The 26,738-nt window shown below is 39.9% G+C and overlaps 1 protein-coding gene, 1 long non-coding RNA gene and 1 pseudogene across 2 annotated transcripts; 1 reads left to right on the top strand and 2 right to left on the bottom strand.

Annotated features, from left to right (window-relative positions):
- The first annotated feature begins 11,332 nt into the window (after nt 1-11,332).
- LOC149404554 (sodium/hydrogen exchanger 7-like) lies at nt 11,333-13,860 on the top strand. The gene is made up of 5 exons (XM_089607581.1): nt 11,333-11,612; nt 11,883-11,971; nt 12,440-12,701; nt 13,174-13,469; nt 13,547-13,860. The coding sequence occupies exons 1-5, from the start codon at nt 11,333-11,335 to the stop codon at nt 13,850-13,852; spliced, it is 1,233 nt and encodes a 410-aa protein (XP_089463707.1). The 3' UTR covers nt 13,853-13,860.
- A 5,428-nt stretch (nt 13,861-19,288) lies between these two features.
- Nucleotides 19,289-19,981, bottom strand: LOC149404553 (secreted RxLR effector protein 161 pseudogene; annotated as a pseudogene).
- Nucleotides 19,982-23,387: 3,406 nt separating this feature from the next.
- Nucleotides 23,388-24,687, bottom strand: LOC149404552 (uncharacterized). The gene is made up of 2 exons (XR_016293811.1): nt 24,380-24,687; nt 23,388-23,693 (listed from the first exon to the last, which is right to left on the bottom strand). It is a non-coding gene; the product is annotated as an uncharacterized LOC149404552 (long non-coding RNA).
- Between the last annotated feature and the right edge of the window lie 2,051 nt (nt 24,688-26,738).

Raw genomic sequence — 26,738 nt, 5'->3', positions numbered from 1 at the left:
GCTGAGAAAAGGGGAGGGACACCCATAATGCAAACGTAAAAGAAGAAAACGAGCGTAAGAAAAGAGAAAAAATAATGTGAGGAGTAAAGGGAAGGGGGGAGGTCTATTTATAGACTTCTAGGGGGGTAGGAGTCGAAATCCTACTCCCACAAGGAGCAAAATCGGAGTAGAAACTCCAAAAAGTCGGAGTTCTCCCGCGCGAAGCGACCCAGCCCCGCGCACGGGGCGCGCCGCGCGCCAAGCCCGCGCGCCGCGCGGGTCGTGCAGCGCAGACCGCGCGCCGCGCCGTCCAGGGCGCGCGCCGCGCGGCCACCACCTAAAAAAAAAAAAAAAAAAAAAAAAAAAAAAAAAAAAGGAAAGAAAGAAAAAGAGAAGAGGAAAAAACTTTCCTCGGGGCCACAAGGCACGGGAAACATTTTCCTCAAACACCCAACTAGAAGAACAAAAAGTTCATCGCTGGGACGCCTCCCGAACGACGAACTTGGGGGGCTAATGTTGTCGGTCGTTTTCGGAAAACCCGAGACGCCGAGAGGGCACGTCGCTCAAAGGGCCGATGGTCAGGCCGGAGGTCCTGAAGAGCGGCAAATCTTCAAGCCCTCGCCCAAACTCCTGACTCCTCGAGTCGAGCTTCGCTCCTCGAGTCGAGCCTTGAGTCAATCTCCTCGAGTCGAGCTTCGCTCCTCGAGTCGAGCCTTGAGTGGTTCCTCGAGTCGAGCCTTTAATTGTCCCTCGAGTCGAGCCTCGAGTCACTTTCGAGTCGAGCCTCGAGTCATCCTCGAGTCACTCCTCGAATCAAGTCGCTAGTCGCTCTCGCCGGGCCGAGCCTTGCCCCTCGGATCGAGTCGCTCTCATCAAGTAGAAAGCTTCATATTTCACGTGAGAAGAATGGCATTCGAAGGCCCGCAAGAGCCCGGCAAGACGAGCCGCCCACTGCGCACGCAACGCGCTGCACCGGCCAGCCGGGCAGCAGGCAGCGCGCCGCGCCGGCCAGGCAGCGCGCCGCGCCGGTCAAGGAACCCTGCGCCGCGCGTCCTGCGCCGCGCGTCCCGCGCCGCGCCCGGTGACCCGCGCGCCGCGCCCCCTGCGCCGCGCGCCGCGCGCCGCGCGTTGTGCGCCGCCCTTTGTGCGCCGCGCGCGCCGTGCGCCTCCACTTGATGCCACACGCATTCCTAGTCCCACATGGACGAAAAAGGGACCTTCTAAGGCTCCCAAACACCTATAAATACCCTCTCCCATTGAGGGGAAAGCCATCCCAAGATATCCAAGAATATCCAATAATTCTCTTCATCTCCTATCGACACGCTCGATTTCTCTGCTTCTCTGGATGCCATATTTGGCCTGAAGCAGGTTCTCTTCTCTCTCTCCCTCGTTCTCAAAGGTCCCGAAGCACTCACGGGAACTTCCCGGACGTCGCTCCCTTTGACCGAACATTCTCCGGTGCTCAAGCACGCCCCTAGGGTTCTCAACTAGAGCTACCCTCGCGCGTCTAACACGCTAGACGCGTACGCGATCTCCGAAGTTCTGAGACGCTGCCGAGGACTCCTCGCGCCCCGTTTCCTTCGTCGAGCACGCCTCTTCACCAAGGCTCCGCGCCTCATACTGCGTCACACACGCTTGAACTACGTTCTGACCTGATCCCACGCACGGGTACGTAGGCAGCCGACAACCAAGGCACGGTCACTCATCCTCCTCACCCCCTACCTCTCCCGAGAGGCGGGTTGATCGGAGAGAACCCTAGCTCGAGACTATCGAGTTCACACTCTTGGCCCGGGTGCGATCACTTGGTCCGGCCTTGGATCGAACCGCCCGAGGTTTTAAATAGTTGTTCATTTTCGTGCGACAACAGTTAGTAACTTTTAAAGCTCATATTAGTTTTTATTTACATGCATATGCTCTTGTCTAGGTTAGTAAAAACTAGTTTTACTTAAAAAGAAAATTTTTAAAATTCCGCCGCTTTGCGAAGCGTTTAATCTTTTTCTTAAACCCTAGATCGATTCCAACAAATGGTATCAGAGCTATGGTCAAAGGAATGCATGTGCATGTTTTTAAATTATGAGCTTGAAAATCGTTTTCGAAAGTTTACTAATTTTGTGACAAGTTAGAATTGTAATCTTAGATTTTTTTTTTAATTTATTGCTCATGCCTTTAAATTAAAAACCATGTTGATTTTCTATGAGTTTGGGATGATGTTAAAACACATTAGAATCAGTTCTAAAAGTTTTTAATTTTTTATATTGAAAAACGTGTTTTAAAGGTTTGAGAATTTTCGAGTAAATTTTGTGACTAGTTTTATTTTCTTGCTAGTACCGTTTATTTACTTGAATCGTTTTATGCATGTTGTTATTTCTTTTATTCTATGTTATTACCCTGCTAATAAAACACAAATAAAAGCTTTAAACAACCTCATAAAACGTTCCGTTACACTCGTTTCTTTTTCGCACCTAAAAGGACAAAGCTTTAATTTATTTCTTTTTCTTCGAGCTGGAATGTAAACCCGCATTAAAAGCGGCATAACTCTCTGCTCAGAAATCGAAATTTAATGATTTTTGAATCAAATTAAAGCTCTGTCTGTCCTCTGTCCAATGCCACCGGTTTCGGCTCAAAAGGACATCGGAGCCGCCAGTTATGGCGATTTTACTCCGAGGTGCGCGGCTGTCTGAAACTCCAGTTTTTTAGAAATCCGGATTTTCAAACCCCACTACCATGAGTTATAGAACTCTAATGAGAAAACTTTCTTGAGCAAAAATGTTTTTCATATGATTATAAACATGATGTGTAAGATTAAAATGTTTTGATTTTTGAAAGATTAATTGAAATTGAATTTTTACAAAACTAGTTTGAATTTTGAAAAACCGTTTTCACTTTCAAACTTGAAAATATTTTGTCATCCAAATCAAATAAATTTTCAAAATGTTTTCAAAACTATATCTATATCACATATGTTCAAAATCTATATGCTCTTGAAATTTTGAGTGGGAGGTCTCTTTGTAGACAAAACCGAAAAATAAAAAGATGTGTAATCTCAAACTTTCAAGTGTTCGAGTGAGTTGAAGTTCACACTTCCCTCACGCACTTTCCCGAAATAGAAAATAGGAAAAGATCGAGTATGTCCCTTGTGCCTTTATGCACTAATACTGCTCTGAACATGTCGATCTAGGATTCTCTTCTAGTTGTCCGCTCCGTCGCTCTCTAACTAGGAAATCTGTTTCCGAACTTAAAAGAGTCGATGAACTACTCCAAAAACTAAGTGGGAGGGTTATATTCGTTGTTTGTAACCCGCGATCCCCAACACTAGTGAAAGATGCAATAACGTGGGACTAAGAGCCGCTCTTGCGACCCTCACTTAAATGTGAGTACTCCAAGGCGTTATTGCTTCGATCATTGCTCAATGAGCTACGTCCGAGAGTGATGCAATGATGGCAAGGCCTCCCCTTGGGGGATTGTTTTTCAAAGCTGATCTTTTGGACTAAGTGGTTGGTTGCACACTTAGGCTCAATCCCTAGTATCCTTCCTTAAGGCTCTGCGAAAGGATATGAGTGATCAAACCAATTTACAAGGTGGCTAGTCAAAATGATGTACTGACATCTTGGCTTAGCATTAATGATGTGTCATTTACTTATAAATGGAGATTTTTTGCGGCCTTCTCTTGAGGGAGTAAATTATCGTTTAGTTTATAACACCTTTGGATTTTATAAAAGTCTTAATAAAACTTAAATCCTAAACCAAAGACTAATCATAAACTTGTTTCAACTTCAATAGGCTTTATGTCCCGCAAACATCTCTCAATCTTTCTTTCCTCGATCAAACTCGAAAACGAAAACTACGTAGATTCGAAACGTAACCTCGACATAATACCTACCATTAACAAGCACAAATGGGTACTCACCACCCCATGTCCTCCTCTGACGAATAATGATTCAACTCAAGAGGACAATGACGCCTTAGCGGCCTGGCTTCGATCCGATGAGATTGTGAGGTGCTATATCTTGGCATCTATGAACAATATGCTGAAAAAGCAACATCGTGACATCGAGACTACCGCCGACATGCTCAACAATCTCCATGAGATGTTTGAAGGGCAAAGGCGTCAAGCAAGGCAACAAGCAGTCCGACAGTTTATGAACTGTCATATGAAGGCTAGGACTCCTGTTAGAGACTTTATGATACTGATCATTAGTTTTCTAAATAAGATGGAAATCCTAGGATCTGAGATTGATGGGAAGAATATCATAGATATGATCTTAGAAACTCTCCCCGCATCTCTTGATACCTCCAAGATGAACTACTCCATGAACAAGCTAGAGTACACTGTTACCATGCTTATAATGGAACTTCACACTGCTGTAGGTCTCACTAAGAGAAAGAGGAATCAAGGAAAGGCACATGCTACTGAGCAAAAAGCCTCCGCCTCTGGAACTAAGAAGAAACCTCACAAAGCCGATAAAAAGAACTGTCCTGCCTATCTCAAAGCAAAGGAACATAGTATTGTACTAGTTACCGAAGCATGCTTAGTAGCTGATAATGTATCAACGTGGATTCTTGACTCCGCTGCTACTAACCATATTTGTTGTTCCTTGAATGGTTTCAAGAAAACCAAAAGCTTAGAGGAAGGCGAGTTCTGTTTTAAATGGGGTGATGAGAGCCTGGTGTCCGCGAAGGCTGTGGGTTCCGTGACGCTGTCTTTTGAAGACCGCACTTTAAACTTGAATGATGTTTATTTTGTTCCTACCTTTGGGAAGAACTTAATATCCATTGCTCGTCTTCGTGAGCAAGATTATTGTTTAAAGCTCATTAAGAATGGAATTCGTATTTCGTTTCCTGATAATTCTTTTGTCACTGATGCATGTATGAAGAATGCTCCTTTCTACATCTATCCCACTCAACCTTCTCTTTTAGACACCGAAATAGATAACGATCTAATTAGGGAGCCAAAGAGGATCAAACTTTCTGAATCCTCTGATCTAACAAAATCAACATACCTCTGGCACTTAAGACTTGGTCATATCAGTCTAGATAGGATTAAGAGACTTGTGAGGGATGGTCCACTCCAAGCCTCTGCAATAGGTTCACTACCTACTTGTGAATCCTGCATAGAAGGAAAAATGACTAAGCGCCCTTTCTCCGATAAGGGTCGAAGAGCCACTGAGTTGCTGGAACTAATACATTCTGATGTATGTGGTCCGCTCAACCAACAGGCACGTGGAGGATACGAATACTTCGTTACCTTCACTGATGATTACTCAAGATATGGGTTTGTCTAATTGCTTAAACACAAATCCGAGACCTTTAACGTATTTAAGGTCTTTAGGGCTTTAGTGGAAAAGCAAACTGGCAAAGTGATCAAAATCCTTCGATCTGATCGAGGTGGTGAGTATATGTCTGGAGAGTTCGATGACTTTCTTAAAGAAGAAGGTATCGCTTCTCAGCTTACCGCACCTGGCACACCTCAACAAAACGGAGTGTCAGAGAGAAGAAACCGAACTCTTATGGAGATGGTTAGATCAATGATGAGTTACTCATCACTCCCGCTTTCCTTTTGGGGATATGCCCTCGAAACAGCCGCCTACATTCTGAACCAAGTTCCGTCCAAAACGGTTCCTGGTACTCCTTATGAACGATGGACTGGCCGTAAAGTGAATCTTGGCCGCATCCGAATTTGGGGTTGCCCTGCACACGTGCTGAGGCAAAAGACTAGCAAGTTGGCTAGTAGGTCAGAATTGTGCCTGTTTGTAGGATATCCGAAGGAAACCAAAGGTTTTACTTTCTATAGTCCCGAGGACGATAAGACTTTCGTTAGCACGAATGCTCGTTTCCTCGAGGAGGACTTTATGAAGGATGCGAAACCTAGAAGCAAAATTGTGCTTGAAGAAAAGTTGGGTGAGGAAGCTTCTACCTCATCTGTAAGAACTGTTCTTACCCCAACTGAAACACAACCTAACTCATCAGAATCTCGTCAAGTAGTACTTAGACGTAGTGGGAGGGCTACTCAAAAGCCTGACAGGTACATGTCTTATGGAGACTCTCTTGTAGCCGTCTCTGACATGGATGATCCTGTTTCCTATAGCCAAGCAATGGCTTGTTCTGAATCAAACCTTTGGCTTGACGCCATGAAAGTTGAGATGCACTCGATGTATGTCAACAAAGTCTGGAAACTTGTAGACCTTCCTGAAGGGATTAAACCCGTAGGGTGTAAGTGGATATACAAGAAGAAAAGGGGTCCTGATGGGAACGTCGAGACGTTCAAAGCACGACTTGTGGCGAAGGGTTATACCCAACAAGAAGGGATTGACTATGAAGAAACCTTCTCGCCAGTCGCGATGCTTAAATCCATCCGCATACTCCTATCCATAGCTGCAGCTCTCGACTATGAGATCTGGCAAATGGATGTCAAGACAGCCTTTCTGAATGGCAATCTTGACGAGCGCATTTACATGGCTCAACCAGACGGTTTCGTGGATAAAGGTCAAGAGACCAAGGTTTGTGAGTTGCTTAAATCCATTTATGGACTAAAGCAAGCATCCAGGTCATGGAATATTAGATTCGATGAAACTGTAAAGAGCTTCGGCTTTGAACAGTCAATAGATGAGCCTTGTGTTTACAAGTTAATACACGAAGGCAAAGTTGTGTTTCTGGTACTATATGTCGATGATATACTACTCATTGGTAATGACGTGGGTAAATTATCTGAGGTTAAGGTCTGGCTAGCAAAGCAATTCGATATGAAGGATCTAGGAGAAGCCACGTACATTCTGGGAATCCAAATCTTTCGAGATAGGAAAAACCGGACCCTGTCGCTCTCTCAAGCATCTTATATTGATAAGGTGATGGATCGCTTCTCGATGCAAGACTGCAAAAGGGGTCAAACACCCTTTAGGCATGGAGTTTCACTCTCTAAGGACCAGTCTCCCAAGACTGCACAAGAGATTGAAGACATGAGGAAAATTCCTTACGCCTCTGCCGTAGGAAGCCTCATGTATGCTATGCTTTGCACCCGACCTGATATATGTTTCGCCGTTGGCGTAGTTAGTCGTTTCCAATCCAACCCTGGACCCGAGCACTGGATTGCTGTTAAGCATGTTCTTAAGTATCTTCGAAGAACTAGGAACTTGATGCTTACATACTCAGGTACTGACCTGACTATGACGGGATATACCGACTCCGATTTTCAAGCGGATAAGGATTCCAGGAAATCCACTTCGGGATCTGTGTTCATCCTTAATGGTGGAGCTGTTGTGTGGAGAAGTATTAAGCAATCTTGCATTGCTGACTCCACAATGGAAGCAGAATATGTGGCTGCTTGTGAAGCATCCAAAGAGGCTGTATGGCTTAGAAAGTTCCTTAAGTATTTGGAAGTTGTTCCAAACGTCGACGAGCCCATGACCCTTTATTGTGATAATAGTGGGGCTGTCGCTAACTCAAAGGAACCTAGAAGCCATAAGCGCTCTAAGCATATTGAGAGGAAATACCATTTGATTCGAGAGATCGTGCAGCGCGGAGACGTGGAAGTGAATAAGATCTCAACGGTGGACAACCTCGCAGATCCATTCACCAAGGCCCTAGCGAACAAGGTCTTCGACCAACATCGTGAGGGATTAGGCATGAAGGACTACACACACCTTCTTTGAGTCAAGTGGGAGTTTGTTGTCAATGGTGCCCACAAGAAGAGTTGTAGTCTTTATTTTGAACATTTGATGTAATAAAGTCTCATGAAGACTCTTGCTTGTAATTGCCTATTCATTCATTAATAAAGTTGAAACGTTCATTCAATCTTCCTTGTCTGAAGCTTTATGATAAAACCATAGTCTTTTAGTCCATAAACAAACTTAACAACTTACGAAGAGACAAATGTAGATTTGCATGAACAAACTCTTCGTAGTTTGCTTAAAACGATATATTCGCAATCTTAGGGTCAAAGGACTATTGACCTCAGTATGATTGTTAGAAGAATCTATGATGTCTGGTTATGAGGCATTGAGAGTTAGGAACTCTATAGTTCTTCTAGGTATCTTCCGAAGGTACTGAATTGACCAGTGCACTTCTAGAGACAAGATAAGAACAAACCATTTAACCTCTTATGTCTCGAAGTCACTATGTATGAATTGCATCATGCTTACCTTAATCCTGAAATGAGACATGCCATTTCACACCTTAGTATTCTCATTTGAGAAAGTCAAAGTTCGGACTCACTATGTGATTCCGAACAAGGCCTATTGGTGAAGTACTAAGTTGTGAGTCTGTCATGAGTAACTTTGTGAAGTTCTCATAGATATGGAATTCATGTACAAGATTGCTGAAATGCAATGCATGTCACCTCATGCTTTGTTCCTTGGAGTGTGAATAAATGAACTGGCCAGTGTCCAAATTGAGTCCTGACTCTTTTGGATGAAACAATGTGACTTGTTAGCTCCTCGTCAATACATTGTTTCTAACTTATTCACAAGCGACAAAGGAGTTGAGGAAATAACAGCTAGAAGGGTAAAATGGTAATTTAGTAAATCCCGACTAGCTGATGACATTCATGAAGGGTAAACATAGATAATATTCAGTGGATCCGCTCATCATAATTAGGTCGAATTCTTGAGTAGAAAATAAATTCATTTGAACCGAGAGATTTTCAGTGTCAGCTCTTTAGTGGAGTCAGTTGGCATTAAGCTAAACTTGGAAAAGGTTTGTGAACTTTTGAGTCCAAGTGTTTAGCTAAAGCTTTGTTCATTTGGGTCCATGAGGTCACTGTCACGAATCACATCGATAGGAATAGTTAAACTGGAAGCTAAGCCAAAACAAGAACGAAAATAGTTAAAAGGGTATTTTTGTCTTTTGAGACAAAGGATGAAATGAATGTCAATAAATTTTTTGACAAGGTCATTTTATGACATGTTTCACTCGGCCATGACTTGATCATTGGGCCTTGTGAATTAATTTCATTTCATAAGAATTTTATTGAAAACTCTTAATGGGCCTTTTTCATGTTCTCATGAATAAATGAAGAAGCTTCTAGAAGCTCCTTCTAGAAGTGAAATGGGCGCCCATAATACCCAAGGAAAGAGAGTTTATTTTGTGCATAAATGTATTTAGATACTTGCCAAAAGAAAAAGAGGAAACAAATTTCCCACACATGCAATGGGAAATTCGGCCAAGTGAGAAAAGGGAAAGCCAAGGAACAAAAAAGGAAACAAATCCTTGCCTCTAGGAGGCAGCCTTGGGCGCCCAACAAGGAATGGGAAATGAAGGATTTTTGCTCATGAATATGTGATATTCTATAGAAGAGGAAACTACCTTATTGAAGGTGAGACCTCTCCTATAAATAGGAGCCCCATTTCCTCACAATTCATTCATCCAAGTTTAAGAGATTTGAGAGACTCTCTCTCTAGAACTTGGCCGAAGTCCTCTTCTCTCTCTCTCTAGTTTATTTTCGGTTTTCTCTTGTCTTGGCACCTAGGTCCTCACTCGACCTAGTCTTTAGCTCTGCGACTTCGAGACTCGTTCTCAAGTCGTAGTGTTTAAAAGTGCCCACTCACTAATTCCTTCTTTTCGAGTGATTTAGTGATAGAAACTATCGTGGTTGCTCGAGTTCCCGAGGAAAGAAAAGAGAGACGTGCTGCGAGGGGAGACGAACGTTGCCAACCTTCCAAAGGCTCATCAACGTTCAAGCATCAAAAAGGTTAGTAACTTTTAAAGCTCATATTAGTTTTTATTTACATGCATATGCTCTTGTCTAGGTTAGTAAAAACTAGTTTTACTTAAAAAGAAAATTTTTAAAATTCCGCCGCTTTGCGAAGCGTTTAATCTTTTTCTTAAACCCTAGATCGATTCCAACAGATAGGAGATAGGTGACTATGGAGTCCTTGAAAACGTAGAGCTTTGAAGCTGGGCGAATGGAACATGGAATCTATGGTTCGAGCGAAGCTTCTGGAATTGGAGGAGTCGGAGGCGACGAAGTGGAAGGACAAAGACTCCGGACTTCGTGCAAGAGACATGGGCTAGGAAGGATAAAATTGGAATATTTTAATGTTAGATTTTAGTTTGGGGTATTTACTTAAAATAAATTAATAATTAGATTATTATTTTAAATGAGATGAGCTGTTTAGACTAGTTTTTTAGCTTGCATTTTATTTTAATTACATTAAATCCGAATTAGCAAGTAAACACCGATAAAAGTGTCAATCACAAGATTAATTTTTATTTTATTTTTATAAAGTTTGTACATTTCGATAAGACGCAAAAAAATCAACCAAAAAATTAATGAGCGAATACTTTTTCAATATGAATAAGATGTAAAAATAAGTGAAATTTGTTGTAACTAGCCAAGTTTGTCATTCTTATTGGGGGAATAGCCCAAGTTTCATTTTATTAAGCAAATAGCCCATATTTTCGGCTCAGACCATAATGCCCTTGGCAAATTCGCGAATATTAGTTAACCTACTGGAGTGCGTTAGGTTAATTAATTAACCTACTGGAGTGAGTTAGGTTAATTAATTAACTTATTGGTTGAATATTAGTTCAAGTTCTGATTTTTTTTTAGTAAAGTTAATTTACTAAATGATTGAATTCGGAATTAGGTTAATTAATTGAATGTTTTGATTATAAATTGACTTAAGTTATGATTTTTGTAAATTTTTTGTGAATTTCAAATCATTCACGAATCAGTTAATTAATTAACCTAACTCACTCCAGTAGGTTAATTAAATTAACCGATTCGCGAATTTGCAAAGGGCCTCTTCTCAATCCCCTCCATCGCCGCCGATTTCCTCTCCGCCGCCGATTCCTCTCCCACAGCCAATTTTCGAGTCAATCTGAGCCTAAATTTACTCACAAAAAAACTTCAGAACCTAATCTAATTTTTTCAACCAATAAGTTAATTTAATTAACCTAACTCACTCCAGTAGATTAATTCAATTAACTTATCGCGAATTTGGGGGTTCTAGGGTTCGTTGAGCTCCTCAGCGTGGCCGGACCTATTCGAAACTCTCAAACCCGCCATCTGGGCTCTGCTGAGAAGCGGAGTCAAAATACTTGTCGGGACGCTCGGCCCGAACAGAGTCTTCTTATGCTGCGAGGGTGGGCCGGGCTCCATGAAAACCACTGAGCGTTCCTCTGCGGAGTCGGAGGGTCGTCTGTTCGGGGTTCATTTTCCCGCCCTTTCTGCGGCGGTCGTGAGGCTCACCGGGGCCGGAGATTGCTTGGTCGGCGGCACGATTTCGTCGATCTGTGATGGGTCGGGCGTGATGATGAGCATCGCGGTCGGACGTCGATTTCGTCGATTTAATTAACTTTGTATAGCGAGCTCCTCAGCACGCGGGATTACGGCGCGGTGGTGGTCGACGCGGCAGAGATGACGGCCACGGCGGAGTTCGGCGCAGGGTTGAGGGCGGTGCTCAACAAGGCCGACGAGGCCAGCCTCAGCCTCGTTGCCGCTCCTTACTGGGAGGGCCTGAGCGTCGGCGAGATGATCGGGAGTGGGGCCAACGGGAGCTCCTGGTGGGGACGTGGCGGGTCTGTCCACGACCACGTCGTCGGGCTCAGTCCGGTGGTTCCGGCGCCGGCGTCAGAGGGATTCGCAAAGGTGGTTTGGTTAGACAACAGTCCTTCTTCTCAGCATCTCTTTGACGAGGGTAATTTGGGTAGTCAATTATTAATTGAGCTATTCTCTTAATTTATTCAAACTTTGGCTATTCTATTAATATTGGTGGACTGATTGGGCTAGTATGCTCATTCTCCCTAAAAATAATTTAGTTTCACTTGAAATGAAATATTTTTTTTTCAGTGGACGAGTATCAGCCTTAAAAACAAGCATTCGCTCCATCCAACTTTTACTCGTGGGAGTACTTTAGGCTTGTACGAAGTGTTAACTGGAAAAACATTCATGTGTGACATGTTAGCAGAGTCTGCGGTTCTCTGTTTCTTTGTCGAAACTGAGAATATACTTTCTGTGCTTAGGTCTGATCCTTCATTTGAAGATTTCCTGTGGCAGGTAATGACAGGACCTGGAATGATTTACAGTCAAGAATCACTGCACTAATGAAAGTCACGGGAGCGTCGAGTTCCCGTGATTGTTATATTATATAAAGCCGAAAATCACAATATGGTTGGCCTTTCCTTCAAAAGCAAGACCTACAGCTCTCCTGGGAAGTAAATGGCAAAATTAAAACTCCGCTAACCCTAGAGGCCGACAGCAATACTTGTGGCTTACTGCTAATTGCATAATTAAATCCATGAATGATCAAACATATAATTTATGACCTCTTAGTAATAATTGAATGATTTGAACCTAGGAAAGCATGATTAAATGACTCTTTTGCCCCAGTGTCTTTGGTACGTCAATATTGCAGGTCTATCAGCAAAAAAATTAAGTTGCTGATGTGAATGACATTGAAAGAAATATGACACTACTCTGGCATGGCTCATATTCACTTTGCCTCATTGTATTCTGATTCTGCAGGAAAGTTCTATTGTACTCGTCAAATTATTGCTCCCCAAAATATTTGAGAAAAGAACAATGCAAGAACTAAGAGCTCTTGTTTCTCAAAGGTCAATCATGAGTATATACATCAGAGGGGAAACTATAGAAATTCCTCGCCACGCGATTGGTGTTTTATTAGATGGATTTATCAAAACCCAAGGCAGTCAAGAACTGGTAGCAGCACCAGCAGCTATTTTTCCCTCGCACGTACATCAAAGCTACCAAAATCTGGAAACAACAGGTGATTTTAATCCCAAATAAGTCGATATGCTTGTTAGAAAATATTCATAATGTTACTAACATGTGAGTCACTTGATTTAGTGTTTGAATAATCTTTTATTATAAAGTACGGCCATTAGAGGGTCTTCAGGGCTGCATGAGATAGTAACCATTTCTTGTAATGAGTTCAAGTCTTTCTCTTTAACAGACTTGGCTAGGGACTGGTCTAGCGCTTTGCAATTTTTGTCTTTCTGGGTTCATGTTTTTGTTTTTGGCTTCTTTGTAGTCGTTCTTTTTTCCGGCTTCGCCGTGATGAGTTAATAAAGTCCCGTTGTTTCTTTTAAAAAAAAAAAAAAATTATATCCTGTTAGTAGTTCACTCAGAAGATACTGCTTTACCCTCGAATTGTGAATCGCTTATCTTAATTATTGCGATTCTATAATGTATATTTACACATGACTCGACATTCATTTCCAACTTTCTTCTTTCTGCAGCTACTAGAGGAGCCAGCTTTTCTCAGAGAGGATCCTGCTATCTAGTTGAGACACGGGCAAGAGTGATCATCTTCGATCTTGCCGCTTTTGAATCGGACAAAAAAATCCCGAGACGATCATCATCGGAGTCTGTAGATCAGCCACACAGATCTTACAACCGAGAACTCGCCGGGCTTATGCGTTGGCCCGAACATTTCGACAAGCCAAGAAAACATATCCAGAACTCAAAAGGTGTTGTCCGAAACACTCACAGCCTGTCAGCTAGAGCAATGCAGCTTAGCATTTATGGCAGCATGGTAATTGTTCTGAGCATTGTTTATGAGAGTCGGTGTCATGCTTTCATTTCAACTCAATTTTTTTTTTTTTCCGCAAGGTAAATTTGCGTAGAAGGTTTCAAAGTTATCCGGGGAATAGTTCTGTGAAGCCGTTGCATAGCTTGTCACATCCGGAAATCCCATCACACGCAGACGTAGCTCGTCCCCTTGCTTCTGTACGCTCAGAAGGGTCAATTTCTGTTCGTAAGAGTTCAGACACAAGAAACGTCTCCAGAGAAAGCCTAACAGGACAGTTGCAAACTACAAACCAAATGGAGAGCCACGGGCTTGAAGATTTCAGCGATGAATCCGGAGATGATGTCATTGTGAGGATTGAATCTCCGAGTAATCTCTCCTTTCGATAGGGATTTTGAAAGCCGTAAGTCCCAAACAGTATCTTTTGCTTGGTGTGTTTTTTTTTTTTTTTTTTTCATATGAGAGTGCTTTGTATGACAAATGGAACCCCTTGTATTATTTTTGCCTCACGGGTTTGTTGTCCTGGAATGAGAATAAGCCAATTACTTACGCCCATAGATGCTTACTTGCAGAAATAAATGCGCGGGAAACATATTGATTCATCATGGCTGGGATGGTTTCGAGAAGATAGTCTATATCTTCATGCCTGCAGAGAAAAACTACCAAAGATTTTTATTTATCAATAATAATAGTAACTGACAGATGCTTTTGTATATACACCATAAAGATCTCGTGCTTATCCTGTAATTTGTAGACACTAACTCAAAAGTTATAAAACAATAGACATTTTTTCATCTTACACAAAATACTACCACAATCTAAAGGTAGACAAGAAGCACCCCTACGGTCCCACCCCTCAAATGAGGAGAAGGCTTCTTTTATTGCAAGAATAATTTGCTCAAAAATAATAATTAAAAAAAAAACTCTCAAATTTGCTTACTTGATATTTTTATATATCCATTAAATCCTACTCAAACCATCGTCACGAACAAATTTTTTCACTTTAATATTTTCTTTTACAAAACCATTGATTCCCATGTATGTAATGAAAGAGAAATTTCGTAATATATAGACCTAAAAAGTCTAGAACTATCTTCTCTAGGCTTCATATATTTAAAATAACTCAAATCGGACTTTTGACTATTTTTCGGATAAAAATACCCCTAGAAGTCTTTTAAACACATTATTCTCTTTTTTTTCAATTACCGACTTCTCTCTCTCTCTCACTCTATACCTCGAATTCTTTAAAAAAAACGTTGATTTCGTGGATCGAAGTTCAAGAGAATGGGTAAGTGCACTTGTTAAATACTTTCGAATTAGTTTATTTTAGATTAGCTTGGTATATTTTCTTCGATTAAATCCAGCATTCAAAATCCGGAATTTTGTGAACATTTGCGATAGGTAAGATGAAATTTAACAAAATTTGCGATGAAATGTAAGGAGTTTTTAAGTCGGTTTAAGATAGTTTAAGATACTTAAGTTTAAGATAGTTTAAGACACTTTAAGAAAGTTTGTGATAGTTTAAGATGGATTAAGACTGTTTAAGATGATTTTTGATGGGTTAAGAGGGTTTCATACGGTTTGTGACAATTTAAGATGGTTTAAGATCCTTGCGATGGTTTAACATGGTTTAAGATAGTTTAAGATTGTTTTATAATGTTTGCAACAATTTTCTATTGCTAAAAACAATTTTTGGTTTTTCAGTGTTTGTCTTATTTAACAGGTCTTGGAAGAAAGAAGATCACAATTGATTGCTTACAGATGCCATGACCTTCTCATTTGATGTTTCGAAAGACGTGACTTATGTGCAATTAGTGGATACGTTATATGAGACGATTGAGGTCGACAGATTTGCGTTTCACTTGAAGATTGAAGTTCCTTATGCAATGAGGACTAATCCAATGGCTCCCGCCTTAGTCAAGAACCATCTCATGTTTCTTATTATATGAAGCACAAACATCGAAAGAGATTTTCATTGTGTGTAAGTTTGGTGAAGAAAGAAATTGCAGCGATAGGAGTTTCATATCGTAATGTATGTAGAGATAATGTGATGATGTTCAGAGCATTGGGTTCATTCCCAAGTGTATCTTTTCTTTGTCTGTGTTTGAAGCAAGTCGTAAAACTCACTCTCTGCCGAACGTGGTATGTGCATTGATGATGTCAAGAATCAAAATTTCAACAATCACGAAGAAAACTATATATATTAAAGTATTTGTTCGATTTATATTTAATGGGATCTCAAAAGATGTAAATGGAACATAATTAAACGTAAAAATAATGAAAAGAATAGAAGAGAAAAGTTGTATCGAATGAGCTTTTTATTTCGAGCGAGGTCGCCAAGCGTAAAGGTACTTAACAAACTCAGGATAACAATTTGAGCGTAATTTTCGGAATATGAAATAAAAGGATGTATGCGTAAGGAAAAAAATTATCCATTCTTCTCTAAAGAAAAAAAATTATAGACTAGGCGAGATGCGGAATTCTCGGAGACGCGTGGTGAAGACTTCATCCGCCTCATGACATGTCGCCTAATTGTTTGAACGAACGGTGGTTGAAGTTGTCTTTGATCCGGTATTTGTGGTCAAGCTTGCGTGTTGACTACGACTTCGTCAGGAGATGGTTGGCATGGATTCATCGAGATCACATAACATTATTTGGGCCGAGCCCAGATAACTTGTCGGGATGAAATGCGTGGAGAAAGATTTCTCGCATTTATTGGGCTTCACGAGGCCCAATAAATAATTCATTGAATGGTGGTTTTTAACCCCCACATGCATCACCAACACACCCAATCACAACACAACAAATAAGTCAAATTATGAAATAACTAAGACATTAACAAATACATTGAATTAAAAAACATAAATACTTGTCGATTTTTTAATGAGATGCCTCTCGACGTCAATTTTCATAACATATTTTTTTTCCCTTAATTGTGAATGCATCTTCAGTATTTGATGCCCCAAAAAAAGTAGCGAAAGCTTCCCTATCTCAAGGATATCTTCGTACGCCTGATGCTGAATGTCGTGCAATGTTTTCTATCATGTTGTACTTGGCCTCCTTTTGCTTAATCTCTGGGTTGGCCAACTTCTTTCTGCAGTTCTCATGATAGTGGTTCATATTGACTGAGAGCAACTCAAACGCCACATCTTAGCTTATATGGCCACAAGCCTGCTGTAGAAGAACAAAATGTCTTTAACTATGCTCAACCACTTCTCGAAGATGCTCTTGATGCTCTCTCTGCCCCACGCAAATACCCTTCAATGAAAACAATGAGCCTGAGCTTGAAAGCATCCTCGGGCTCAATATATGTCAAGAATATCGCATAGATCTCCGTACTTGACTTTATCCTAGCCATTCAAGTACTCTAGTAGTAACCTCTTGCTTGACAATCACACATTCTATTCTTCCTTCGACGGTCCAGCACCCATGCTCAATCTAGTGATTAACGAGTACTTGAGCCACCTGAATCTGACTGCCTCAACCCCCAACCCTAAGTTGGTTTCACCTTGGTCTGCTGGCTCTGTCTTATGTATGAGTAGGGCATGTAGGAGAGCCGTTGAGAACTCGAGATCAGGCTGGGTAAAAAATTTCTCAAAAAGAGTCCCAAAGAGACGATCTATGTTGTTCAAATCTGTGAATAAAGGTATATACAATTTTCACTTGTATATTGTTGAAACTCTTGGAATAGATATAGGATTAAGAATAATTTATCGCTTCTAGCAAGCGGCGGAATATAAAAAATTCTTTAAAACATGTAAAACGATTTTTACTACATAGACAAAGTGTATGAACATATAATTTAAAATTAATAACTATAAAGAGTTTTCACTCGGTACCAACCTCGTTAGAAGCTTGAGCGTTGAGAAGCCTTTGGAAAGGTTGAATCGCTCGTCTCCCCACTTAGCTTGTCTCCTTCGTGTCTTCTTGAATCTGAGTAACCACGATAGTTTCTACCATTTGAGTCTTCGAGTTTAGAAAGAATTTAGTGTATGGGCACAATTAAACACAATGACTCAAGAATTAGTCTTAGAGCCAAAGAGATAATACAAAACGCTAGGTCTAATGAGGACCTAGGTGTCAAAACAAAAGAGAAAGAAGAGGAGAGGGAGGGAGAGGGGTCGGCCAAGCTAGAGAGAGAAACTCTCAATCTCAAAAACTTGTTTCAACATTGTGAATAAGGTGTTGTATTTATAGGAGAATGAGTTGCCTTGAAGAGGTAGTTTCCTCTTCTCTATTGGATATCACATATTCATGAGCACAATCTTTATTTCTCATTCCTATCATAATAATAGCAAGGTTGGAAATTTGTTTCCCTTTTCTCTATGTTGGCCGTCCATCATATATAGCCTGGTGCTATAAATTTGTTTTCTCTTTTCCTTTTAGCAAGTATCTTCATACATCAATGCACAAAATAATTTCCCTCTCTCTTGATGATGACCACGGTATTGTCTTCTAGATCAAGCTTCTAGATGTTTCTTTACTTGTTCATGACAATACAAGAAAAAAAAACTCATGTGGAATTTTCACATAAAACTCCATAAAATGAAATTCAATCTTCAAGGTCCAATTCTCAATGTTGGCCGTGTGGATCCATTACATTGTCATCATATGAAAATGTCCAAAATCTTATTTTGACATTTATACCATCTTATTGTCCTTATGGACAAAATTATTCTTAGACAATTTTCGTAAAATTCGTCTAGTTCAACACTTGAACTTGTTTTGACTTAGCTACTAGTTTAACAAATCCTACTCTAATGACTTGTGGTATTGACCTCATGGATCCAAATGAACAAAGCTTGAGCTAGCATGCTTGGACACAAAAGTTCACAAACATTTTCCAAGTTCTAGCTTAATGTCAACTGACTCCACTAAATAGTTGACACTAAAAATCTCTCGGTTCAAATGAATATGTTTTCTACCCAAAATTCTACTTAATTGTGATGAGTGGATCCATTGAATATTATCTATGTTTACCCTTCACGAATATCATCAACTAGATGGGATTTATAAAATTACCATTTTACTCTTCTAGTTGTTATTTCCTCAACTCCTTTATCACTTGTGAATAAATTAGAAACAATGTATTGACGATGAGCTCATAAGTCACATTGATTCATCCAAAAGAGTCATGACTCAATTTGGACATTGACCAGTTCATTTGTATATGAATTCCATATTTATGAGATGTTCACAAAGTTGTTCATGACATCTTAATAAGTTAGTACTTCATCAATAGGTCTTGTCTATATCACATAGTGAATCTAGAACTCTGACTTTCTCAAACGAGAGTATGTAAGCTATGAAATGACATGTCTCATTTTAGGATTGAGGTAAGCATGATGCAATTCATACATAGTGACTTTGAGACATAAGAGGTTAAATGGTTTATTCTTATAGTCTCTAGAAGTACACTGGTCAATTCAGTATCTTAATAAGATACCTAGGATGAACTATAGTGTCTTCAACTCTCTGTGTCTCATAACCAAACATCATAGGTTCTCCTAACAATCATACTGAGATCAATAGGCTTTTGATCCTTAGATTGTGAATATGTTGTTTTAATCAAACCATGAAGAGTTTGTTCATGTAAATCTATATTTGACTCTTCATTTGTTGTTAGGTTTGTTTAAGGACTAAAGACTAAGGTTTATCATAAAGCTTCAAACAAACAAGGAAGAATAAATGAATGTTTCAACTCTTTATTTATTATTCGGCAGTTACAAACAAGAGTCTTTGTGAGACTTTATTACACCAAATGCATATAAGTAATAACTACTACTCTTCTTGTGGATACCAATGCCAACAAACTCCTACTTGACTCAAAGAAGATGTGAGTAGTCCTTCATGCCCAATCCCTCCCGATGTTGGTCAAAGACTTTGCTGGCTAAAGCCTTGGCGAATGGATCTGCCAAGTCGTCTACCTTTGAGATCTTCTTCACCTCCACGTCTCCGCGCTGCACGATCTCTCGAATCAAATGATATTTCCTCTCAATATGCTTAGAGCGCTTATGGCTTCGAGATTGCTTTGAGTTAGCGACAACCCCACTGTTATCACAATAAAGAGTCATGGGCTCGTTGACTTTTGGAACGACTTCCAAATACTTAAGAAATTTTTTAAGCCATACAGCCTCTTTGGATGCTTCACAAGCAGCCATATATTCTGCTTCCATTGTGGAGTCAGCAATGCAAGATTGCTTGATACTCCTCCAAACAACAGATCCACCATTTAGGATGAACACTGATCCTGAAGTGGATTTTCTGGAATCCTTATCTGCCTAAAAATCGGAGTCGGTATATCCCGTCATAGTCAGGTTAGTACCTGAATATGTAAGCATCAAGTTCCTAGTTCTCCGAAGATACTTAAGAACATGCTTAACAGCAATCCAGTACTCGGGTCCAGGGTTGGACTGAAAACGACTTACTACGCCAACTGCGAAGCAGATATCTGGTCTAGTACAAAGCATAGCATACATAAGACTTCGTACGGCTGAGGCGTAAAGAATCTTTCTCATGTCCTCAATGTCTTGTGCAGTCTTGGGAGACTGGTCCTTAGAGAGTGAGACTCCATGCTTAAAGGGTGTTTGGCCTTTCTTGAAGTCTTGCATCGAGAAGCGATCCATCACCTTATCAATATAAGATGCTTGAGAGAGCGATAGAGTCCGGTTCTTCCGATCTCGAAAGATCTGAATCCCCAGAATGTACGCGGCTTCTTCTAGATCCTTCATATCGAATTGCGTTGCTCGCCAAATTTTACCCTCAGACAACTTACCTACGTCATTACCTATGAGTAATATATCATTGACATACAATACATGAAACACAACTTTGCCCTCGTGCATTAACTTGTAAACACAAGGCTCGTCTATCGACTGCTCAAAACCGAAGCTTTTTACAGTTTTATCAAATCTAGTATTCCATGACCTAAATGCTTGCTTTAATCCATAAATAGACTTAAGAAACTCACAAACCTTGGTCTCTTGACCTTCTTCCACGAAACCGTCTGGTTGAGCCATATAAATGTGCTCGTCAAGATTGCCATTCAGAAAGACAATCTTAACATCCATTTGCCAGATCTCATAGTCGAGAGCTGCAGCAATGGATAGAAGTATACGGATGGATTTAAGCATCGCGACTGGAGAGAATGTATCCTCATAGTCAATACCTTCCTTTTGGGTATAACCCTTAGCCACTAGTCGTGCTTTGAACGTCGCAAAGTTTCCATCCGGGCCCTTTTTCTTCTTGTATATCCACTTAAACCCTACGGGTTTAATCCCTTCGGGAAGGTCTACAAGTTTCCAGACTTTGTTGACGTACATCGAGTGTATCTCAACTTTCATGGCGTCAAGCCAAAGGTTTGATTCAGAACCAGCCATTGCTTGGCTGTAGGTAACAGGGTCATCCATGTCAGAGACGGCTACGAGAGTATCTCCGTAAGACATGTACCTGTCAGGCTTTTGAGAAACCCTCTCACTACATCGAAGTACTACCTGACGAGATTCTGATGAATTAGGTTGTGTTTCAGTAGGGTAAGAATAGTTCTTACAGATACGGTAGAAGCTTCCTCACCTAACTTTTCTTCAAGCACATTTTGCTTCTAGGGTTTACATCTTTCATAAAGTCCTCCTCAAGGAAACGAGCGTTCGTGTTAATGAATTTTTGTTGTCCTCGGGACTATATAATGTACCTTTGGTTTCCTTTGAATATCAAACAAATAGACATAATTCTGACATACTAGCCAACTTGCTAGTCTTTTGCCTTAACACAGTGCAGGGCAACCCCAAATTTTGATGTGGCCTAGATTTACTTTACAGCCAATCCATCGTTCATAAGGAGTACCAGGAACCGTTTTAGACGAAACTTGGTTCAGAATGTAAGCGGCTGTTTCGAGGGCATATCCCCAGAAGGAAAGAGGGAGTGATGAGTAACTCATCATTGATCTAACCATCTCCATTAGAGTTCGGTTCATTCTCTCTGACACTCCGTTTTGTTGAGGTGTGTCAGGTGCGGTAAGCTGAGAAGCGATACCTTCTTCTTTAAGAAAGTCATCAAATTCTCCAGACATATACTCACCACCTCGATCGGATCGAAGGGTTTTGATCTGTTTGCCAGTTTGCTTTTCCACTAAAGCCCTAAAGACCTTAAATACGTTAAAGGTCTCGGATTTGTGTTTGAGCAAGTAGACAAAACCGTATCTTGAGTAATCATCGGTGAAGGTAACAAAGTATTCGTATCCTCCACGTGCCTGTGTACTGAGCGGACCACATACATCAAAATGTATAAGTTCCAGCAACTCAGTGGCTCTTCGACCCTTAGCTGAGAAAGGTCGCATAGTCATTTTTTCTTCTATACAAGATTCACAAGTAGCTAGTCAACCTAGTGCAGAGGCTTGGAGTGGACCGTCCCTCACAAGTCTCTTAATCCTGTCTAGACTGATATGACCAAGTCTTAAGTGCCATAGATATGTTGATTTTATTAGATCGGAGGAATCAAAAAGTTTGATCTTCTTTGGCTCCCTAAGTAGATCGTTATCTATTTTAATGTCTAAAAGAGAAAGTTGCGTGAGATAAATGTAAAAGAGAGCATTCAAACAAAAGAGGTTAAATGGTTTGAGGTAAGCATGATGTAATTCATACATAGTGACTTTGAGACATAAGAGGTTAAATGGTTTGTTCTTATACTGTCTCTAGAAGTGCACTGGTCAATTCAGTATCTTCAGAATGTACCTATGAAGAACTATAGAGTCTCAAACTCGCTATGTCTCATAACCACACATCATATGTTCTCCTAACAATCATACTGAGATCAATAGTCCTTTGATCATTAGATTGTGAATATACTATTTTAAGCAAACCATGAAGAGTTTGTTCATGCAAATATATATTTGACTCTTCATTTGTTTTTAAGTTTGTTCAAGGACTAAAGACTAAGGTTTATCAAAAAGCTTCAAACAAACAAGGAAGAATGAATGAAAGTTTCGACTATTTATTAATTATTCAGCAGTTACAGGCAAGAGTATTCGTGAGACTTTATTACATCAAATGCATATAAGCATCAATTGTTATTCTTCTTGTGGGCACCAGGGCCAACAATCCCCAGTTTTTGAGACCCCATAACCCATAGGTCAAGGCGATACGTATTCGGTCTCGGTCTTCAACTCTATTTCCCGCTTACGAGCTTCTCCGTTATATATATTACCAAGGATCATAAAGCTATGAGTCGAATGAGTCAGTAAGTAGGAGTCTATTGCTGGATGGGTTCGCTCTAGGTGGCTGTTCATTGCTGGATGGGTTCGCTCTAGGTGGCTTCCCATTACCATCGGGTTCGCTCGAGGCGGCTGCCTGTTATCATTGGGTTCGCCCGATCAAACTTATCCACTATAGTTAGCAGAGGCGTCCAACTAGAACAAAATAACATCGTGGTTGGTTCAAGTTAGCGTTTAAACCTAGCGGGTGAAACCCGAATCTACATTTTCGAAATAGATGGCTGAAGCCTTAATCTTATTAGTGTCTTCGTTTTAAGGCTTCCACCTAGTCTTGTTTACTAGCATATAGGATGGACGTAAAACATATTATTCCCTTGGTAAGTAATTGACTTATGTCTCCATACTTATCCGGAATCCATGCTTATAGCCTCCTGATCTCGACGCTTGACCTTGCGCGGTTCCTAAGATTCTTGATAGATCATCTAGCACATCGAGCGAATTAGGACTCCTAATCGAAATCACGCTAATCACCTACTCAGAAGAATCGAAGAGACTAGTGTTAACTGCCGAGGATAACGAGTTTCGGATTGTGTTCGAGAATCTAATGCTAACTCCTCGAACCTTGAGAATTTAGTTCTTATTTAAGAACTGAGTTATTCGTACCAAACACGGTACCATACAGATTTCCGCATTTTACTTGATAATACACTCAAATCGAACACTTAACGGTTTGTAAACTTCAATTAAGGTCTTAAATAATTAAATTTAGAAAGTCTAGAGTACAAGATTTCCATAACCTTTTATCGAAAACTAAACCCCCGAACATAATTAAACCAAATTTCATATTACTTAATCCGAAACAATCAAGATATCTACGAAAAATCTCGAGAGTAACTAGACGCTAATGAGCGACTGTAACTCACTATTTAATGTCGATTTCTTCTTTTTCTTCTATCATCAACTTCGTTGAGCCTGAGCGCATCGATACTCGTCCAGTATGTCTCGGCTCATCTATATACACACTGCGAGTTTCAAACACGAAATAAGAAAATTAGACTCGAGTTCCATAACAACACCGATCACTCGGTTACTCGACGGGATCCGAGAAAACTCAAGATAATAAAACAACTTGTATCCATATTCAAACACAAGGCACACCATATTCTCACCGAGACCAAACGTACGCAAACAATTACACGATCTCGACTCAAGTCTCGGATTCAAACACATAATCAAAACTTAAAGCACATAACCGGATTGATTCGGACAGCGACTGAAAAGTGCATCATAACTCGAGCTATACAATTTGAAATCAAACGATTCCAAATCCATATGAAAGCTAAGTTTTGTATCTTTCTAAATATATGATCAAATTGAACCATAATAACTACCTCAAAACACCCCGTAAAACAGTCACACAGATTCGGAATTTCAGTTTTTACTACTCTGAAAACCATTCTCGAAAAATCATAACTAATTCAATACTCACTGGATTTATATATTCTTTACCAACCTGTCCAGTTTCCGTTCATAAAACCAAAACGAAAAATCTCAAGAAATCAACATCAATCCAATATGAACAAGAAACAATCCGAGCCCAAACACATAGAAAAACACGAAATCAATCCAAGAAACAGAAAGCCTAAAATCCAAGATTACAAACCCTAATTTTTTGGGTGAAAATTGAGGAAATACTCGAATTCTTCACCTGACCATATGAAGCGACGAAACCAGACGAGATTACTCTTTTCTTCTCGGTCAATGGATCCAAGGAACCAGAATGAAACGCACGAGATCGAGCCAAGCTCGGATTCAGCAAAAGATTCACGAACATAAAGAAACGGGAAAGAAAGGAAAAAAATAGAGACGAAGAAGAAGAGAGGACAGAGGAGAATCTTACCTTATCTCCGGCGAATTCTCGGTCTCTCCCACTCTTTTCTTCTCTCTTCCTCGCGAGCGCTCTTTCGCTCTCTGGTTCGCGTCTCTTCTCTTTTTTTTTTTTTCGTGTATGGTTCGTGTTGGCTTGGTCGAATGAATAGGAAGAAGAAGCTCATGGGTTTTAATTGCAACATATACATAATTGCTCATTTAACTTCTCTACTTTAACCACCGCCGCAAACTAACCCAAACACTAGATTTTCTTACAAATGAGTCGGTCCTCAAAATATGTTGCAAATGGGTCCTTTGAACATAACTTCTTATTCAATCCATAATTAAATGGAGAATAATTATAGATTTTAAATCGAGAATTTTCTCATTCGGTTTTAATTAATTTAAATATATTCAAGGTGTCTGGAAAATAATTGTCGCTCTTGAGAATTTATTTATAAAATTAATCTTCCGGAATGTCTCTTCGGAAATTGATTTATCATTCGAGTTGAACTCGAGATTTCATTCACTCGTTCCGAGATTACTCATCACCTTAATATGTTTTAAATTAACTCGATAACTCATTGGATCATTCTTTACTCAATAATTTCATTTGCAACAATGGAAGCTCGTTTATTGAATTCAAATCACAATTCGGGTGATACAAAAGTTTATCTTTACACGATATTTTTTTATGTTGTGCTCATACCATCAGAGCACTATCATGAAAAAAAATTCGTGGTAGCTCTTACCTAATGAGCTAACACTTGTTCTTTAATTAATTTTCATCCAAGTATTTATGCTCTTGCTTTATGAGCAAAGACTTGATATTTTTCGAAATTTCTTTTATGTTATTCTCATACCATCCGAGCACTAACTTGAAATTTCTTTCGTGTTTGCTCATACCCTTGGAGCTAACACTTATTGAATTGAAATTTCATCTAAGTTTTTTTTTTCTTTACTTATGAGCAAAGACTTTATATTTTCGAATTATTTTTTATATTGTACTCATATCATCCGAGCACTAACTTGAAATTTCTTTCATATGCTTGAGATTAATTCCGTCCATACCTACAAGTTATACAAATATATATCTAGACAATAGTAAATGAATGAAAATAGATTTAATGAAGTTACTTTTTATGTGTTCCTCATGGGTTAAAATTCATTCTTCATGAGCTCAGACCCTACTCTTGACACATTTGTTCATGCCTTTTTTTTTTTTATAGAAGTTGCATTCATTTCGTTGTTATGGTCATCGAGCTATTTTAATGTGCTAGGCACCTTTCTTGGTACCACCGTTGACGTTTTTTTTTCATAAGCTAGGCTTTTTATTTTTGTGGTCATCCAAGCATCTAATTGTGCTAGGGACCCTTTTTGTCATTGTTGTTGGAGAGACAATGTTTTATTGTTCTCGATGAATCCTCATGGAGAGATATCTTTGGGCATGTTCTATAGTGTTCTAATAATACATGCCATGAATCTCAACGTTATCCTCTCTTTCTAGCACCAAATTGTTGATATACAAAGATGTTACAACAATTGTCATATGAAGAACACTAGGATCCGAGCACGTAGTCCCCAACACATAAAGGTCCTAGGCAAGATTTTCTCTAAGTACAAATGAATCTAGTAAAAGAGAGAATATAGGTGAGACTTCTGGCATGTACCCCATTTTTTTGTTGTTGTGCTTCCCTTTTATAGTGGTGAGTTTGAAGATCATGAGATGATCAGGCCCATGATTTGGTAGTTACTTTGTAACTTCTCCTTTTTCCATGTGAGTGAGTGGTTATTTTGCATAATCGTTTCAGATTTATTTTTATTAAGGTAATTGGCACACGTCTTCTCAGGCTGTTATTACTTAAATTATGATGTGACCATGTTTTCTTAGTTTGACTAGTCTTTGAACCTACTAGTTTCTTTTTTCTTTGAAGTTCTGTTCAATAGCATTCGTTCTTACCTTATGAACGGGTCGTTCCTTAAACTTAATGAGCCATCGGGCTTATTTAGCTCGGGCTCGATGCTGGATTCTTACTATTCTCCGAGGGTCTAAATACATGCTCGGATTGTGCTAACTATATGATTAACAAATATTACTTTGATAGAATATAATTCTGCTTCAACGCGGATCCAACAACAACCTGCAACTTTGAAGATTCAGCGAACGCGGGATGATTATACAACCAGGTGTTTAATAA

This window comes from Urtica dioica, chromosome 2 (genome assembly GCF_054948205.1).
Source record: "Urtica dioica subsp. dioica isolate 48M chromosome 2, U.dioica_male_clone48M_v1_H2, whole genome shotgun sequence".
Taxonomy (NCBI): domain Eukaryota; kingdom Viridiplantae; phylum Streptophyta; class Magnoliopsida; order Rosales; family Urticaceae; genus Urtica; species Urtica dioica.
The sequence above is the reverse complement of the archived record's forward strand: the minus strand, read 5'-3'. Positions and strand labels throughout refer to the sequence as shown.

Coding starts and splice junctions, on each gene's coding strand:
- LOC149404554 (XM_089607581.1), top strand. CDS start 11,333: ATGACGGCCACGGCGGAGTTCGGCGCAGGGTTGAGGGCGGTGCTCAAC. Junction 11,972..12,439: donor TTGAAGATTTCCTGTGGCAG/GTAATGACAGGA, acceptor CTGATTCTGCAG/GAAAGTTCTATTGTACTCGT. Junction 12,702..13,173: donor CCAAAATCTGGAAACAACAG/GTGATTTTAATC, acceptor TTCTTTCTGCAG/CTACTAGAGGAGCCAGCTTT.